General features: G+C 41.9%; 1 protein-coding gene across 4 annotated transcripts in view; it reads left to right on the forward strand.

Moving 5' to 3' along the window:
* Positions 1-18660, forward strand: part of hsf1 (heat shock transcription factor 1) — a 155933-nt gene that overhangs the window by 33479 nt on the left and 103794 nt on the right. For all 4 annotated transcript variants that reach the window (XM_069915120.1, XM_069915121.1, XM_069915119.1 and 1 more), the window contains exon 2: positions 264-372. In XM_069915120.1, the coding sequence (XP_069771221.1) occupies positions 342-372 (31 nt within the window). In that variant the 5' untranslated portion in view covers positions 264-341. The remainder of the gene's footprint in view (positions 1-263; positions 373-18660) is intronic.

The following is an 18660-nucleotide window of genomic DNA, read 5'->3' on the forward strand; positions in this document are numbered from 1 at the left end:
GAAACGGGGAGGCTAGAAATGTTCAGCAGGTCAAACAGCATTTCCAGAGGGGGAAATAATTAATATTAAATGTTATGATATTCTTATTTACAATATCAGATGGAATATCTGTTACCCTCGCTAATCTTGTTCTGGTTCATTGGCTATAACTTAGAACATGATCCATTTGCATGTAGTTTGGAAAATTTGCAGTTAATACTTTTTAATAGATTAACCAGTCAGGGTTTGCCTCTTTTACTCATACTTTCCTTTGGTCTCCACAGAATGGCAACAGTTTCCACGTCTTTGACCAAGGTCGGTTTGCTAAAGAAGTGCTTCCAAAATACTTCAAACACAACAACATGGCGAGCTTTGTGCGGCAGCTCAATATGTGTAAGTGATGACAGCTGGCAAATTCTATGCTTAATGGTTTTTTTGTGGGAGTCAAGGTGTGCATTTGGCAGAGTGGAATTTACAGTAGATAAGAAGTGACCCTGGTTAGTAAAACATCCCGTCCAATTTTTCCTTGTTGTCTTTCCTTGTGCTCAACTTGATCATGTGCACATCTTGCTTGAATAATCATTGATCCCTTCTGTCACAGAGCACAGCACTGATTTGAGCAAAGACTCTGAAACCCTGACGCAGCTAACTGCAGAAAAGCCCTTTTAAGAATGCCTCCACTCCTTTTTTAAATGTTTCCTCCCACGTGCCAAAAAGTGATCAAACTCATTGATTGGGCTTCACAGAGGGCCTAGCGGTGAGTGCAGCGTCCTTACAGTGCCAGCAATCGAGTCAGGGGTTCGAATCTCACACTGTCTAAAGAATTAGTACATTCTCTCCATGTCTACGTGGGTTTTCCCTGGGGGGGCTCTGGATTCCTCCCACCATTCGAAATGTACGAGGGTGGCACAGATCTAAAGTTTAAAAATTCATGTGGATACAGAAAGCAATCGCCTAGCAGGTCTTTGACTGTCCCTCCCAACCTGCCCCTCTCCAGTATATCAGCAGACGTATCACCTTTTAGTGTCCTTGTGCCTCTCACTGTCCTGCCTCAGTGCCATCCTATCCCTCTCCTCTCTTTCCCCAAAGCTCCCCCACTTCCCTGAGCCTGGTCTTCCACTTTCCTCCTCATCCCACACAGTCCCTCAAATGCTTTGACTTCCTCTGTGACTTGCTGAATTTCTCCAGCCCATTTGTGCACTGCATTTGACCACAGCACCTACAAATTTCTTGTTTAATTCCAGTCCCTGCTCGGTCTTTATCATCACCCCCTCTCCAACGTTGAGTGCTCTCCATCAGCGGAGGGTATCACATTTGTCCCCCTGTATGCATATCTCAATGCGTTCCAGACCTGCCATGACATCCTATTCCTCTGTGCCTACATCTTTATTGAGGAGTATCTCTCCTGTACTAATGACTCCTTGGATCTCCACCATTCTCCTTCCTCTTGGCATACTCTTGTTTACCCTCTGACTTTTTTTATTTCTAATTACCCACACGACATCAACAGCCCTGTCATCTGCACTCCCCTCACCCACTTTAATCTCACCCTCTCCGAACGCATAGCACTTGACTTTCATCACACCAACTCCAGACATTAGGAGTTCATAGACATAGCAAATGATGGGGTTGTCTGGCGCACTGGTCACAACCTTGCAGATGCCAGATAGCAGTTCTCCGATATCACTTTCTGCACCATGACTCCATCAACAAACATCAGGCCACTACCTCCCACACTGTCACTAATCTCATTGCATCAGGAGATCTTTCTACAGCCTCCAACCTAATCGTGCCCCAACACTATATTTTCTATTTCTACCTCATGCCCAAGATCCACAAACAGGATTGTCCTTGCAGGCCCATTTCTCCTGCCTGCTCTTGCCCCACTAGCCTTGACTCCTTATATCTCATCTTCTCCTCTTGTCCAGTCTTTTTCCAAAGACATTGAGGATACCATCACCACTTTGATGGTTTCCAATTACCTTCTCCCCACTGTCTCATCTTCACCATTGACATCCATTCTCTGGACACCTCCATCCCCCACATCTGGAAATCTCAAAGCCCTCCTTTTCCTGAATGTTCTAACCGGTTTCCCTCAACCAAAGCTCTCATCCACCTTGCAGAACTTGTTTTTACCCTTAATAACATCTATTGATGGGGGAGTCGCATGATGGAGTAGCGGCTGGTCGAGTGGAACCAGCCCTCTCCAGAGAAAAGAAAAAAAAAAGTTTGAAAAAACAGAACTCAATAAGCATAAAATACAGAAAAAGAAAGAAAGTTACAGAGAAGAGACAGAAGATGGCACCCAAAAGAGAGAAAGTAAAATTAACAGAGACAAGGGAAGTAGGAAAATCACTGGAGAAGAAAGAAGGCCTTACCTGCACGCCAGAGCAGAGATCCACCATGGAAAGGAGTGGCCGATCTCCGGTGTTGGTGAGTCCCCAGAGAAGCGGTGTCTTCCCGACTGGCGGACTTCAAAAATGGCTCTCAGAGCCAAGAAGAGGTGTTCAACTGCGCCTGCGCGAAGAGTTGTGCGTGCACAGTGCGCAAGTAAAAGGTTAACGCCGGCGGGAGTGGGACTCAGCTGAGGAGCGGCCAGTTGAGAGACCCCCAGTATCAGGGCATTCAGCTAGGGGAAGTAAGCAAGAAAGAAGAATGATGAGAAAGAGAATGAAGGGCTGGAAGAGTGTGAGCGGCAACGGGGTGACCAGCAGGGGGATGACCTGCGGCAGGGAGGCCCCAGCAGCGGGTCGGCCCCAGCAGCGGGTCGGCCCCAGCAGCGGGTCGGCCCCAGCAGCGGGTCGGCCCCAGCAGCGGGTCGGCCCCAGCAGCGGGTCGGCCCCAGCAGCGGGTCGGCCCCAGCAGCGGGTCGGCCCCAGCAGCGGGTCGGCCCCAGCAGCGGGTCGGCCCCAGCAGCGGGTCGGCCCCAGCAGCGGGTCGGCCCCAGCAGCGGGTCGGCCCCAGCAGCGGGTCGGCCCCAGCAGCGGGTCGGCCCCAGCAGCGGGTCGGCCCCAGCAGCGGGTCGGCCCCAGCAGCGGGTCGGCCCCAGCAGCGGGTCGGCCCCAGCAGCGGGTCGGCCCCAGCAGCGGGTCGGCCCCAGCAGCGGGTCGGCCCCAGCAGCGGGTCGGCCCCAGCAGCGGGTCGGCCCCAGCAGCGGGTCGGCCCCAGCAGCGGGTCGGCCCCAGCAGCGGGTCGGCCCCAGCAGCGGGTCGGCCCCAGCAGCGGGTCGGCCCCAGCAGCGGGTCGGCCCCAGCAGCGGGTCGGCCCCAGCAGCGGGTCGGCCCCAGCAGCGGGTCGGCCCCAGCAGCGGGTCGGCCCCAGCAGCGGGTCGGCCCCAGCAGCGGGTCGGCCCCAGCAGCGGGTCGGCCCCAGCAGCGGGTCGGCCCCAGCAGCGGGTCGGCCCCAGCAGCGGGTCGGCCCCAGCAGCGGGTCGGCCCCAGCAGCGGGTCGGCCCCAGCAGCGGGTCGGCCCCAGCAGCGGGTCGGCCCCAGCAGCGGGTCGGCCCCAGCAGCGGGTCGGCCCCAGCAGCGGGTCGGCCCCAGCAGCGGGTCGGCCCCAGCAGCGGGTCGGCCCCAGCAGCGGGTCGGCCCCAGCAGCGGGTCGGCCCCAGCAGCGGGTCGGCCCCAGCAGCGGGTCGGCCCCAGCAGCGGGTCGGCCCCAGCAGCGGGTCGGCCCCAGCAGCGGGTCGGCCCCAGCAGCGGGTCGGCCCCAGCAGCGGGTCGGCCCCAGCAGCGGGTCGGCCCCAGCAGCGGGTCGGCCCCAGCAGCGGGTCGGCCCCAGCAGCGGGTCGGCCCCAGCAGCGGGTCGGCCCCAGCAGCGGCTGCATTTGGGATGACAGTCAGCTGGCGAGCACCTGACAGCTCCTCTCCCAGCTGCCCCTTACCCCGATGCAGGACGTTGGGGCAGGGGCAGCTGGCTGGGCGGTCAGCGTGGGAACTGAGGGGCTAGAGTGGCCGGCAGGGGAGAAGGGGGCTGGGCTGTCAGTGTGGGGACTGCAGGACTAGAGCGGCTGGCTGGAGAGAAGGGGGCTGGCCGAAACAAGGCCGGTACCCAACTTGAGCACCTTACTCCCCCGCCGGCCGCTCCAGCCTCCTTCTCCCCCGCCGGCCGCTCCAGCCTCCTTCTCCCCCGCCGGCCGCTCCAGCCTCCTTCTCCCCCGCCGGCCGCTCCAGCCTCCTTCTCCCCCGCCGGCCGCTCCAGCCTCCTTCTCCCCCGCCGGCCGCTCCAGCCTCCTTCTCCCCCGCCGGCCGCTCCAGCCTCCTTCTCCCCCGCCGGCCGCTCCAGCCTCCTTCTTCCCCGCCGGCCGCTCCAGCCTCCTTCTCCCCCGCCGGCCGCTCCAGCCTCCTTCTCCCCCGCCGGCCGCTCCAGCCTCCTTCTCCCCCGCCGGCCGCTCCAGCCTCCTTCTCCCCCGCCGGCCGCTCCAGCCTCCTTCTCCCCCGCCGGCCGCTCCAGCCTCCTTCTCCCCCGCCGGCCGCTCCAGCCTCCTTCTCCCCCGCCGGCCGCTCCAGCCTCCTTCTCCCCCGCCGGCCGCTCCAGCCTCCTTCTCCCCCGCCGGCCGCTCCAGCCTCCTTCTCCCCCGCCGGCCGCTCCAGCCTCCTTCTCCCCCGCCGGCCGCTCCAGCCTCCTTCTCCCCCGCCGGCCGCTCCAGCCTCCTTCTCCCCCGCCGGCCGCTCCAGCCTCCTTCTCCCCCGCCGGCCGCTCCAGCCTCCTTCTCCCCCGCCGGCCGCTCCAGCCTTCGTGAGTGTGGAGAGAGCTGGCAGCGGGATCAGTGTGGGGATGTCCCGTGCTGAATGTCCCTGCGCTGATAGCCTGTGCTGGCTGTCCCAGCTGACAGCCAGCCATCTTGAATTGACAGCCCAAGGGACAGGACCCGGAATGCACTCAAATGCCCATCCTGGCGCAGCTGTCCTTTCAGGTGGCCAGCGTTGCGCTTTAAATGCTGCCACCTGAACAGCAATTTAAAGGGCAGAATCCACCTGAAAAAGCCTATAGATACAGACACCGAAGAAGACCAAGAATTGCAAAGGAAAGAAGGAGGTAAAATAGAAGGACAAAGTTTAGATAAAACCTTTTTTGAAGAACAAATGAAGTCATTAAAAGAATGGCCATCATTAGAATTTAGTTCAATCAAAAGAAAAATGAAAAGAGCTGAAGACAGAATGAAAAACTTAGAGTTGGTCATGGCTTAAATAGGGAAGGGAGTAGAAAATGTGGAGGAATGAGAAGCTGCTGTAGAAATGGAAATAAATGATTTAAGAGGGAAGTTGGAAGAGAGCAACAAAAAAAAATTAAGAGACACAAGATTTATTGTCACAAAAAATTGACGTATTGGAAAACTACAGTAGGCGAAACAACATAAAAATTGTGGGCCTGAAAGAAGGCAAAGAAGTGTCCGATATGAATGAATTTATAAAAGGATGGATCCCGAAGGTACTGAAAATGACAGATTCACATGAAGAAATAGAAATCAAAAGGGCGCAGAGAGCATTAGCACCAAAACTGCCACCGCATCAAAAATCGAGATCCATATTGGTAAAACTTCTAAGATATACGACAAGAGAAAACATACTGGAGCAGGCAAGAAAGATTAGAGAAGACAATAGTCGTTGGAATATAAGGGACAAAAAATATTTTTTTACCCGGACATAATCTTCAAACTTTTAAGGAAGAGGAAAGAATTCAACATGGAGAAAACAATCTTATGGAAGAAAGGGTATAACTTTATATTAAGACATCCAGCGGTACTCAAAGTATTCATTCCTGGAGAATGGAATAGACTGTTCTTGGACCCAAAGAAAGCCCAAGAATTTGCTGAACATTTGCAGGACAGGAGAAGCGAGGAGGAGGAGTGACAAGGAAGACTGGCAAGAAAATGTACAAAAATGTCAAAATATATGTAAAGATAATGTTTATATAAAGATTTAAAGATGGATAAGAGAAGGGGAAGAGGGGGCAAAAAAAGAGAGAGCTTTGTTATATATATAGGAAAATAATGTTCTCTGGGGGGGTGGGGAGAATAATGGTCACTGCGAAATCGGTTGACGCTTGCGAGTAAGTTCGCAAACTGAATGGAAAGGGGAGTTGTGGTTGCCTTCAAGGGGCAATCCAAGGAGGGGAGGTTCATTTGGGTTTAAAGGGTTATTGCTTGTGGGGATTGTTGGGGTATTTCATGTCTTAAGTGCATTGTCATATATTGAGATTAAAAAGGAAAACTTAAAAAAAAAACAGTAATGGGAAAAAAAGGGGATGGAGGTGGTGAAGAGGCAGAAAAGAAGTGAAAATAAAGATATAAGATGGCCACGTTGGACTAAATGTCTATAAACATTAATGGAATATATAACCAAGTTTAAGTGTATCCCATTGGGAAAAAAAAAGTCACATATAATTTAAAAAAACAAAGTTACAATATTTGAAAAAACCTGGGAACCATATATGGAACATGGCAGAAAGAGCAGGCCTTGGACCTCCACCACCTAAAATGATAAGAAGATAAACACGATCAGATTTAATAAGTAGATGATGTGTCTTTTTTGTTTGTATTCCTTTTGATATTGTTTTATTGTATTTTATATGTTCAATATTTATGGTTTTTAGAGGGGGTGGGAAGGGAGGAAGAGAGGGATGGGGGAAAAAGAGAAAATGCCACTGAATATTTAAAGAGATGCATCTGTAAATCTATTGGTTGATATGGTTCATAGTGCAATAAATAAAGAATTCAAAAAAAAGCCATCTATTGATGCCTCCTCCCATCTCCTTCAAACCAAAGGTGTAGCCATAGGCACTCTATGTCTGCCTTTTTGTTGGATATGTTCCAAACCTACCCCAGTACTATCCCCAACTTTTCTTCCATTATTTTAATGACTGCATTGGAGCTGGTTCCTGCACCAATGCAGAACATTTCCATTTTATCAACTTTGGTGTTAATCACCCTGATCTGAAATTCACTTGGAATTTCCTGACACTTCTGTCTCCATCTCAGAGGAAAAACTATATACAATCCCACTGACTCTCACAACTACCTCAATTACAGCTTCTCCCACCTGGTCTCCTGTCATCCCTTTCTCCCTGTTTTTCAGCCTTTGCCACATCTGCTTTCAAGATAGGGCCTTCCATTCCAGGACATCCTCTTTTTTTCAAGCAACACAGTTTCTCCTCTACTGTAATTAATAGAGCTATCTCTTGCAATTCCTCCATCTTTCAGAGTTCTGCTCTTACCCTCTCCCTTCCCCAAAGAAATAGAATGGGGATAAAGTTTCTCTTGTCCTCGCTTTTCACCCCACCAGCCTCCACATTTAGCATGTTGACATCGTCATTTCTGCCAGTTGCAACTGATCATAAAACCATAGAACATTACAGCACAGAAACAGGCCTTTTTGGCCCTTCTAGTCTGTGCCGGACCTTTTTTGCCCAGTCCCACTGACCTCCATACCTCTCCCATCCATGCACCTGACCAAATTCTTTTTTGAAAGTTTTATTTATTAGTATCTTACATACATTTCAGATTATCTTGCAATATATTACACAATAGATACTAAATAATTTTCAATTTTTCACCCTACCTCCCACCTTCCCTAACCCCTACAGATAGAAAAAGAAAAAGAAAGAACACATTCCTAGTAATACTTCTAATTATGTTTATAATACCATAATATACTTCTTGATATAAATTCCATATTTTCAAAGGGCGAAGTTGGATTAGAAGGTCTGGATTAATCTATATTCATAAATCTCATATAAGCTCCCATATTTGACAAAAGATGTCATAGTCGTCTTTCATATTATAAGTAATTTTTTTTCTAATGGGAGATAATCTTTTATTTCATTAAATAATTCTTCTATTTTTCCATTTTCTACATTTTAGCTATACATTTCTTATACCTCTTTCTACATGTATCCCATTCCATATTCCAAACAAATGTTTTAAAATTGGTATTTCTTTTCTACCTTTAAAAATTTTATAGTTCCATTTATACAGTATTTGCTCTGGACTTTCTTCACCTATATTATTCAACTCAATATATACCTACAGTACTTTTTCCTCTCTTTGATACCAAGAAGACAAAAATCCCAATTGAGCTGCCTTAAAATAATTTATAAAATTTAGTTATCTTAAACTTCCTTGATCTTCTTTCCATGTTAACTTTTTCTTGCCGATTTTCCTCTCCATAAAAACTCTCTAATACTCTTATTTAATCGTCTAAAAACCATTCCAGGCACTTGAATTGGTAATGTTTGAAATAAGTATTGAATTCTAGGAAAAATATTCATTTTAACACAATTCACATCCCCTATTAACATTATTGATAATTCCTTCCATCTTTTTAAATCTTCATCTAATCTTTTTAAAAGTGGTAAATAATTCAATTTATACAAATTATTCAATTGTTTCCTTACTATTATCCCCAAATATTTAACCACATCATTTTGTCATTTAAATTTTACCAACTTTTTACATTGTGTATAGTTTGTAATAACCATCTGTATCATTTCACTTTTATCCACATTAACCTTGTATCCTGATACATATTCTATTAATCTTTCATTTAATCTATTCAATGAGATTTCTGATTTAGTCAAATATGCTATAACATCATCTGTTAAAAGACTAATTTTATTAACTTTATCTCCTATCTCAAAACTAGTAATTTCCTCATCTCTTTATCATTACAGCTAACAGTTCTATTGCCAATGCAAATAGAAATGGTGAAAGCGGGCAGCCCGGCCCAGAAGACCTTTCTAATCTAATCATTTACTACTACTTTCGCCTTTGGTTCATTATACACTACTTTTATTCCTTTTATAAAGATCTCAGGAAATCCAAACTTGCATAACTCCTTAAATAAAAAGTTCCATTCTAATCTATCAAACACTTTTTCTGCATCTGAAGTAACTACTACTGCTGGCACTTTCCTTTTTTGAGCTACATTTATCAAACTTAAAAAATCTCACTATATCAGCTGTCTTTCATTTTGTAATAAACCCCGTCTGGTCCATATGGATTAGTTTTGGAAGTATCTTAACCAAACGATTGGCCCACAATTTGGATAAAATTTTATAATCTGCATTTAACAAAGATATTGGTCTATATGAAGCTGCTTGTAGAGGGTCTTTCAATGCCAACTTCTCTCATTTGGTCTAATATCCCTTTAAAAATTGGCACCAACAATTCCTTAAATTCTGTATAAAATTCCACTGGGAAACCATCTTCTCCTGGCGCTTTATTATTTTGCAATGCTTTCAGAACCTTGTATATATCATCTACTGCAAAGGAATTAGATGATTCTTTCTTCTCTTCACACAAATTTGGTAATTCAATTTGTTGCAAATATTCAATTTTAATTTCATCTTGTTTTAACTCAGACTTTTACAATTTCTCATAAAATTCTAAAATTTTAATTTATTTCCTTCAACTTATAAACCATCTGGCCATTTTTTGTCTTTCATTACTATTATAGTCCTAGAAACTTGTTCTTTGTTTAACTGCCATGGCAACTACCTTATGAGCTCTTTCTCCCAGTTCATAATACCTCTGTTTAGTTTACATAATGTCTATTTCAACTCTGTACATTTGTATTATATTCAGCTTAACCTTTTTTGTTTCTATTAATTTCTTCTTTTCCTCATTTGGACTAAATCAGTTATTTCTTTTTCTAATTGATTTACTTTTTTTTAATATTCCTTTTTTAATTTTACCATATAACTAATTATTTGTCCTTAAATATGCCTTTAGAGTATCCCATATAACAAATTTATTCTTTACTGAATCTTTATTATATTCCATTTTTTTTTTAAAGACTAAAAATCTTTCCTTTTCAACAAGATTTTATTTAATCTCCACCTATATCCACTACCTTTTTCTTCTTCACATACTATTGACAATAATAAAGGAGAATGATCCAAGATAGTGTGTACCAAATATTCCACCTGTTAAACTCTGGATTGAACTTGAACTGTCAGTAAAACCTTTCAATTCGTGAATATGTCGTATGGCGAAAGAAATAAAATGAATAATCTCTATCATTCATATGCATTTTTCTCCAAATATCTATCAATCCATTATCTACCATTAATTTATTACTTCTTTAGACACTTTACTATCTCCTATGTATTTTCCCAATCTGTCCATTTTCAAATTTAATGTCAAATTAAAATATTCTTCCATCAAAATCTTACCATTGCCATTTGACAGTTTCATAAAAACATCTTGCATAAATTTATTATCTTCTACATTTGGAGCATATAAATTCTGCAAGGTCTAATTTTCGGAGTATATTTGACATTCTACCAAAACCTACCTTCCTGCTGGATCTTTTTTCTATATTTAACATTTTTATTTATCAATATTGCAACTCCTCGAGCCTTTGAATTGAATGAAGCCTCCACTACCCAATTTCTTTGTAATTTATCTAATTCCTTCTTCATTAAATGTGTTTCTTGTAAAAAAGCTATATCTATATTGTTTTTCATAAATACCAATATTTATTTTCCATTTTATTTGATTTTGTATCCTATTGACATTAAAACTCATAAAGTTAATCAAATTAATCAAATTAATCCCCTTCATCCAGCCTTCATCTTTCAAATCCCCCTCTAACATAACAAAGGCATTACAATTTATTGGGTCTATTGTACAAATAAATGTGTAGAAAATAGAAAAGGTAGGAAACAAGAAAAGATAGAAAACCCAAAAAAAGACGATAAGAAGTTCTCCCTAAACATTTCCCCTTTCACCCTTAACCTATGTCTTCTAGTTTGTATCTTGCCTACCCTCGGTGGAAAAAGCCGACCTACATTTTCTCTGTTCCCCCTCATAATTTTAAATACATCTATCAAAGTACCCTCGTTATCTCCCTTAATCTTTGGGAGTAGTAGCCAAACCTACAACCGCACACGATTCGGTGGCAGCCAGCAAATATTCCCTTTGCTCCCCTGAATCTTGTGATAACTAGCCTCAACATATGTCTTGTCATTTACTTAACTACCTATTAATCTTGTCTTAACTCTCTACCTTTATAATTTTAAGAAAAGTCAAATAAACATATTAATCTTCTAGCTTTACCATCAGACTAATCAATAAACCTCTTTATCCCTTACTTCCCACCTTAGCAGGCAAAGATTCAGCAAAAACTTTGGCTTCATTGGGATCTGAAAATAATGCATGCTTATCATAAAGGAAAATTTTTAATACAGCAGGATATCTCAAAACAAATGCATAGCTCTTCTTCCACAATACATTTTTAACGACATTCAATTCCTTTCTCTTTGTCAACAGTTCAAATATTGTATCCGTTTAGAAAAAAAATCTTGCTTTCATTTTAGATCATTAGGGCTTGTTTTGCTGCTAGTTCCAACACTCTCTCACCTTGTAGCAAAGGAAATTAACCAATATTGGATGAAGGTTTTGACTTTCTTGTGGTTTTGGTCTTAAAGCTCTGTGTGCTCTCTCGATTTCAATGTCTCCTTTAAATTCTTCCATTCCCAATACTTGTGGTATCCAACTTTGTAAAAATTTCTTCATATGCAGATGTTCATCACCTTCTCTCAGCCCCACAATTTTAATGTTATTTCTTCTGCTGTAGTTTTCCAAAGTATCCATCTTCTGATTAAATTGTTCAAATTTTTTACTTGATCTTTTAATAGCTGTATTACAAATTTATTTCCTTTTATTCTTTCTTCCATAACTTCTAGTTTCTTATCCACTTGCTTTAAGGTACTCTGCATCTGGCTGGTCACATCCCTTGTCTCCATCACTATCAGATATAACTTTAATAGTCTGTTGCAGTGATTCTTCCAAAATCTGTTGCAAACTGCCCATATACATTTTGACCTCTGAAGCCAGTAGAAAATTTTCCTTACCAACTTCTCTGAATCCTTGTTCTGAGTCTGATTCAGCTTCTACCTCTATTAATTCTTCACTAGGTTCACCCCCGGAGCTGTCAGCTTCTGGATACTTTTGAAAAAGTGCCTCCTTTTTTTTCCTTCCCTACGCACATGCGATTCCTCACGCCTGCGCAGTAGATGTTCCTCTTCAGTTAGCAGCCATTGTCGCTGGAGACCTTGAGTAAAGGTGCCCCAGTTCCCTGACGTTCACTGCGGAGGACCAGCTTCTGGACAGCTCCAGGCTCCTCCTTTGAGGAAGGCCTTATTTCTCTCATTTTGTCCTTTTCTTTTTCCAGTTCCGATGCTGTACTAACAAATTTTTCTTTCTTTGGTGGCATTCTGTTCTTTTCTTCAACTCTTCCAATGTTTTCTTGTACTGTCCTTTTTGAACTTTTCGTTTTTTTTTCTTTTTTCCCCCTCCCTTTTTAAAAAAGACTATTTTGGGGAGATTAGGGATTTCGTTACTAACCCCATGTCATCACGTGGCACTCCCCACCAAATTCTTCTTAAATGTTAAAACTGAGCCCACATTGACAACTTGTGGTACATTCTCACCACTCTGTGTGAAGAAGTTCTCCCTAAACATTTCCCCTTTCACCCTTAACCTATGTCTTCTAGTTTGTATCTCGCCTACCCTCAGTGGAAAAAGCTGACCTACATTTTCTCTATCCCCCTCATAATTTTAAATACCTCTCTCATTCTTCTATGCTCCAGGGAGTAAAGTCTTAATCTTTTTAACCTGTCTCTGTAACTCAGTTCCTGAAGTCTGGGCAACATCCAAGTAAATCATCTTATTGATATCTTTCTTGTAGATAGGTGACCAAAGCTGCACACAATATTCTGAATTTCTTGTCTAATGCTCCAATGTCTTATACAACTTTACCATGACATCCCAACTCCTGTACTCAATACTTTGACTTATGAAGCCCAATATGCCAAAAGCTCTCCTCACAACCCTATCCACCTGTGATGTCACTTTCAGGGAATTGTGCATCTGTATTCCCAGATCCCTCTGTTCTACTGCACTCCTCAGGGCCTGACCATTCACTGTGTACGCCCTTTCTTGGTTTGTCCTTCCAAAATGCAACACCTCACACTTGTCTACACTAAATTCCATGTCATGTTTCTGCCCATTTGTCCAGCTGGTTCAGACCCATCTGCAACCTTTGAAAACCTTCGTAGCCATCCACAACGCCTCCAATCTGCAAACTAATTTACCACATTATCATCCAGATCATTGATACAAGAAAACAAACAACAATTGTCTTAGCACTGATCCCTGAGGCATACCAGTAACTTAACTACTACTAACATCATGCTCACCGGCCTATAATTTCCAGGGTTACTTTCGGAGCCTTTTTTAAATAACGGAACAATGTGAGCTTCCGTCCAATCCTTCAGCACCACTCCCATGTCAAAGGTCATTTTAAATATTTCTACCAGAACTCCTGCAATTTCTACACTAGCCTGTTTGATGAGCCCAGAGGACCCCAAAACCCAGCAGCAATAGATATTCACCAAGACAAATGGTTACTTAAACAAAAATTGATTTTAATTATCTTTAAACATGAAAACAGGATCAAACTTTAACTTATTACTATTAACTAACCTAACAACCTCATTCTAATTCTAAGCACACGTGTATGTAATGAGTATGTAAGTTCAGAAAAATTCTTTGATTAATAGTCCAATCTCACTTCTCATTCCACCAAGTTTACTGGTTGCAGGCAATTCTTATACTGTTCACAGAATTTAACATTTATGAAGTTCACCAGTCTTTGGTGCTTGAAAGGTAAATGGTTACCATTCAGGAAGGTTCTTGTTGGTTTTCCGAGAGAGATTTGTTGTTTGCTGGACACCCACAACTGATTCCTTGTAACCAGCCACTTCAGTGTCTTGCCGAAGAAACTTGCCCCATCAGGGTTCTCCAGATGATAACCTCTTTCTTTCAGGTCACACAGAGTTCCTTTTTGTTTCACTTATTTCAAGTGAAATATTAGAAAACCAGTCCTCTCCTCTTACATGAACCACAGGGGCTTTGACCAGGCTGAACTAAGCACTCACAACCCTTCTTCCAAATGGGGTTTTCCACAAGCTTGCCAGCTTGTCCTATTCCAGTCCCAGCTGCTGCTGCTGACTGTAAAACTGCAGAACTGAACGCTCTCGCTCGCGCTCTCTCGCGCTCTCTCTCTCGCGCTCTCTCTCTCGCGCTCTCTCTCTCTCGCGCTCTCTCTCTCTCGCGCTCACACACACACACACACACACACACACACACACACACACACACACACACACACACACACACACACACACACACACACACACACACACACAGAGAAAGCCTGTTTGACTCTCCCTGCTTGCAAAATCACATGACCTTCTTAGAACAGCAATTTCCACTCCAGGCAGCCTGGAGCTCCAACACGTTCTTTCATCTGATGCCTTTTTGTAAACAACAATCCATTATTGAAGTATCTTGAGCACTCTCCAAAGCTTTTGCAAAGGCTCTTGGAGCCAACCTGTCTAGCAAGAGCAGAGCTCCAGTATTTTAAATAAAATCTGCTTTAAAGTGTTTGTATGTGACCTACACTGAAAACCTGCCCCAATTTATCTCCCAAAAGCATATCGACAATCTGTCACACCTCTCTCAAGGTCTGAGGGAATATCTTGTCAGGGGATTTATCCACCCTTATTTGCTTTAAGGCAGTAAGCACTTTCTCCTCTTTAACCTGTATAGATTTGCTTGTCTTCCCACAACTCTGCCTGAATTAATATTTTTTCTCTTTATTGAGTTTAATAAAATACACAAATATTGATCTGATACATAGATTAATAAAAGACAAAACAACTTGTACTTCTCCAATAATACATAAATAATACATATAAAAATTGTATATTTCAAAAGAAAAAAAAGATCTCCCTAAATTAATCAAATCCCTCGCTCTAAACAAAGTTTGCTTGTATATCTAAAGTAGGTATATCTAGGAAATTGAAAGACAACATTTGGAAGCCAGACAGCTCTCTTCAGGGAGCATCCAAACACCCTAATTTGTTAAATTATGGTAATACTTCATAAACGGGTCCCACGTCTTGTAAAAATTCATTTTTGGTTCTTGAATGTTGTATCTAATTTTTTTTAAACAGGAAGACTATTACTTCTTTTAACCATGAATAGAGGAGTTGCCCATATAGCTATCAATGAGATAAATGCTGAAATTAGCCTCTGAAATGAAGTAGAGCAAATTTTCTAAAAATACATCAATGTTAGCAGGTCCTCGGCTCCTCTTTACCTTTTTCTTTTTCTAAGTTAACAAGTAAACCGATAATAGGACATGCATTGAGAATATGGCCACAACAATTTAGAAAACATCTTGGAATTCATAGTTTCTCTCTTGCTAGTCCCATTACAGCTAACTATCTTTGTCTCTACCTTCTTTGTCAGATGTTTTAGGGAGTGGTGTATTAAAAATTTGAAAGATCTTTTTATTCAAGACAATTTTGCCTCTTTTGAACAATTGAGGGTAAAATTTAAATTTTTTTTTCAGGTATCTACAAATTAGACATTTTGTTCAGTCTAAACTTTCTGCTTTTCCATGGATTTCTGAAACAAACATTCTTGATTTATTTTCTGATTTTAAATTTTCTCATAGAGGCTCAATATCAATATTTTATTTGACAGATTTGAGAATAGCTTCATTAGCTAAGATTAAGAATGATTGGAAACATGATTTGGTCGTCACTCACAGACGAAGACTGGGATATTGTTTTAAATTTGATAAATGAATTCTGTGTGTGACATTGTTCATTGCAGTTTAAAGTGATGCATAGAGCACATATCTCAAAACTTAAACTATTTTGCTTTTATTCTGATATTGATTCATTATGTGAGAAATGTAAATTTTTGGAACCATGCTCCTTGAGTGAATACTGATGGGTGGGGGGGGAAGCATTTAAGATTCACCCCCATCTTTTTTTTCCATACAAAGTAACCACTCTGATCTTCAAGGGGTCAAATTTTGTCCCTTACTATCCTTTTGCTCTTAATATGCCTGTAGAAACCCTTAGGATCTTCCTTCACATTGTCTAACAAAGCAACCTTGTGCCTTTTAGTCTTTCTTATTTCTTTCTTGAGGTTTTTCTTGTATTTTTATGCTCTTCGAGTACCTCATTTGCTCCGTTGCCTATACCTGTTATACACCTCTCTCTTTCGAACCAGATCCCCAATATCTCTTGAAAATCAAGGTTTCCTATGCCTGCCTATTCCCATCACTTTCCACCTACTGAAGGGATCATATCCTCTATGACTCCCTTACCTGCTTTTCCTACCCACCTCTCCATTACCTTTCACCTTCTCCAACTTCATCTACTGCATTCAGTGCTCCTGGCATAACTTTCTTCACATCAGACTTGGAGACCGTTTTGCAGAGCATTGACACTCTGTCTGGAATGGCCATCCTGAGCTCCTGGTTGCATGCTATTTCAGCTACCCTTTCCATTCCCACATTGACTTACCTGTCCTGTGGGCCTTTGCCCCTACCAGAGTGAGGCACAACGTAAACTTGAGGAATAACACCCCTTATTCCATGTGAGCATAGAATTTACTAATTTCAAAGGTGATTGACCCCTTCTCCCGCATCCTTCTGCTCTTCCCCTCCCACCCCTTTTTGTCCTCTTTCCTACTCAGCACCTTACCAATTCACTTCTCACCTTCCCCCCCCACCCCCATTCTTTGTTTCCACCCCCATCTCCAAACTGGATTCTTCTGCTCGCTCTTCTCTCTCCCCCACCCCCACCTTAGTTCCATCTGGTCTCATGTACTCTACATACAGAGTACATAAGAATACATATTAAAAGTCAAAAAATAAAAATACAGAATACACTACACTCAAATCATGCTATTTCATCTGCAGTACCACACATTCTTAATCAATCAAAGTATAGTATAATTATATTTTTTATACAAAGAAAATCTAATCCCACAACCAAAAGCGAAGCTGTTTGGCAAAGAAAGAAAAAAAATCCTTGTCATAGTAATAAATGACTTTATTAGCCAGCACTTCTGCATTAGTACTAAAGCAAATATTTTGAAAGTAATTCAAAAAAGCTCCCCACAGCGTTTGGAAAATTTAAATTCAAATTCGAAATTGAGCATTGAATCTTCTCTAAGTTTAAACATGATATTGAACATGAGTAGGCGGAGCAGCATCATTCCATCTAAGCAACACTGCCCGCCTAGCCATGAGAAATAAAAGCTAATAAATGCAAATTTGATGCTGTTAAAGTTGTGCCTCTCTCTCCAACAATACCAAACAAGGCAGCTAAAGGATTTGGCAAAAAACTTTCTTTAAAACAGTGCAGACACATTTTAAAATACTTCCTTCCAGTATTTCCCAATATTCTAACATGTCCAAAATATCTGAATTAATAAAGCATTTCCATTGTTGCATCTATCACAACAAGGAGATACATCCACATAAAACTGAAATTGTTTGAATTTGGACATGTGGGCCCTATTGACTAAATTATAGGAGAGAGTAGTGAGCACATAAAGATGAGGCATTAACCAATTTTAAAATTACCTTTCGAGTCTCTTCAGAGATTGAAAACTGTAGGTCCTGTTTCCAGGCTTTTCTTTAATTTTATCCAAAAGAGGCCCTCTTATTCCCAACAACATGTCATAAATGTTATATAGTGAACCAATGTAAAAAGAAAGGTTGCGTATGAAAAATTACATCTATTAAAATCTTATCAATACTCATGGGAAATGTATGTAATTGAGATCGTAAAAAATCTCTAATCTGAAAATAATGAAAAAAATGAGTATTTGGTGAGCTATATTTAACTGACAGTTATTCAAAAGAAGCAAGACTCCCTTCAATAAATAGATCTTTAAAACATTTAGTGCCAATCTATACCATTCTTTAAAAGCTACGTCAATCATGGAAGGTTTAAAGAAATAATTAGAAAAAATAGGACTAGAAAGAGAAAATCTCAATAAACCAAAATGTTTTCTAAGCTGTATCCAGATCCTCAAAGTATGCTTAACTACTGGATTGTCAGTTAATTTATTTAAAGTTAAGGGAAGTGAGGATCCGAGAAGAGAAATAATAGACAATGTTGTAACAGAATTGGATTCTAAAGAGACCCATATTGGAAGCCTTCACTGTTAATATATGACCAAAATGTAAGGTTTCATATGTTGACTGCCCAGTAATAGAACCTAAAGTTTGTTCGGGCTAAACCTCCATTATTTTTAAATTTTTAGGTGTGGGCATTTGTTCTTCCATATATAAGATTGAGTCAAGGGAATCACAAAAAGAAAGGTATATAAATTTAGGTCAGATATTCATTCACTCACGTATTTTATTAAATTGAGAAAATTTTCATTAAATAGGTATTTATAATTCTTAGTGTTGTTACACCCAAGTAAGTAAATTGATTGCTTACAATTTTAAAGGGAAGGTTAGTATTTATTGGTGCAAAATTATTCAAAGGAAAGAGTTCATTTTTATGTAAAATGGGAAAGGAAAGAAAGCATAGAAAGGCAATGAGGTCTCCAGGTTAGAAATGAAAGCAATAAATCATTAACATAAAGGAAAACGTTGTGGGCAGTTCCCTTCCTTAAAATCTCGGAAAGTGGCAGCTAAGGATCAAAAACCAGGTCAAAAAGCAATGGACTTGAAGGACATTCTTGTCTGTTTCCACACTGGAGTTTAAATGGTTTAGAATTCTGAAAATTAGTAAGAACTCAACCGGAGATATCACACATTCTGAAATCTCCTTAGACAGAGAGTATATAAT

This window comes from Narcine bancroftii, chromosome 1 (genome assembly GCF_036971445.1).
Source record: "Narcine bancroftii isolate sNarBan1 chromosome 1, sNarBan1.hap1, whole genome shotgun sequence".
NCBI lineage: Eukaryota > Metazoa > Chordata > Chondrichthyes > Torpediniformes > Narcinidae > Narcine > Narcine bancroftii.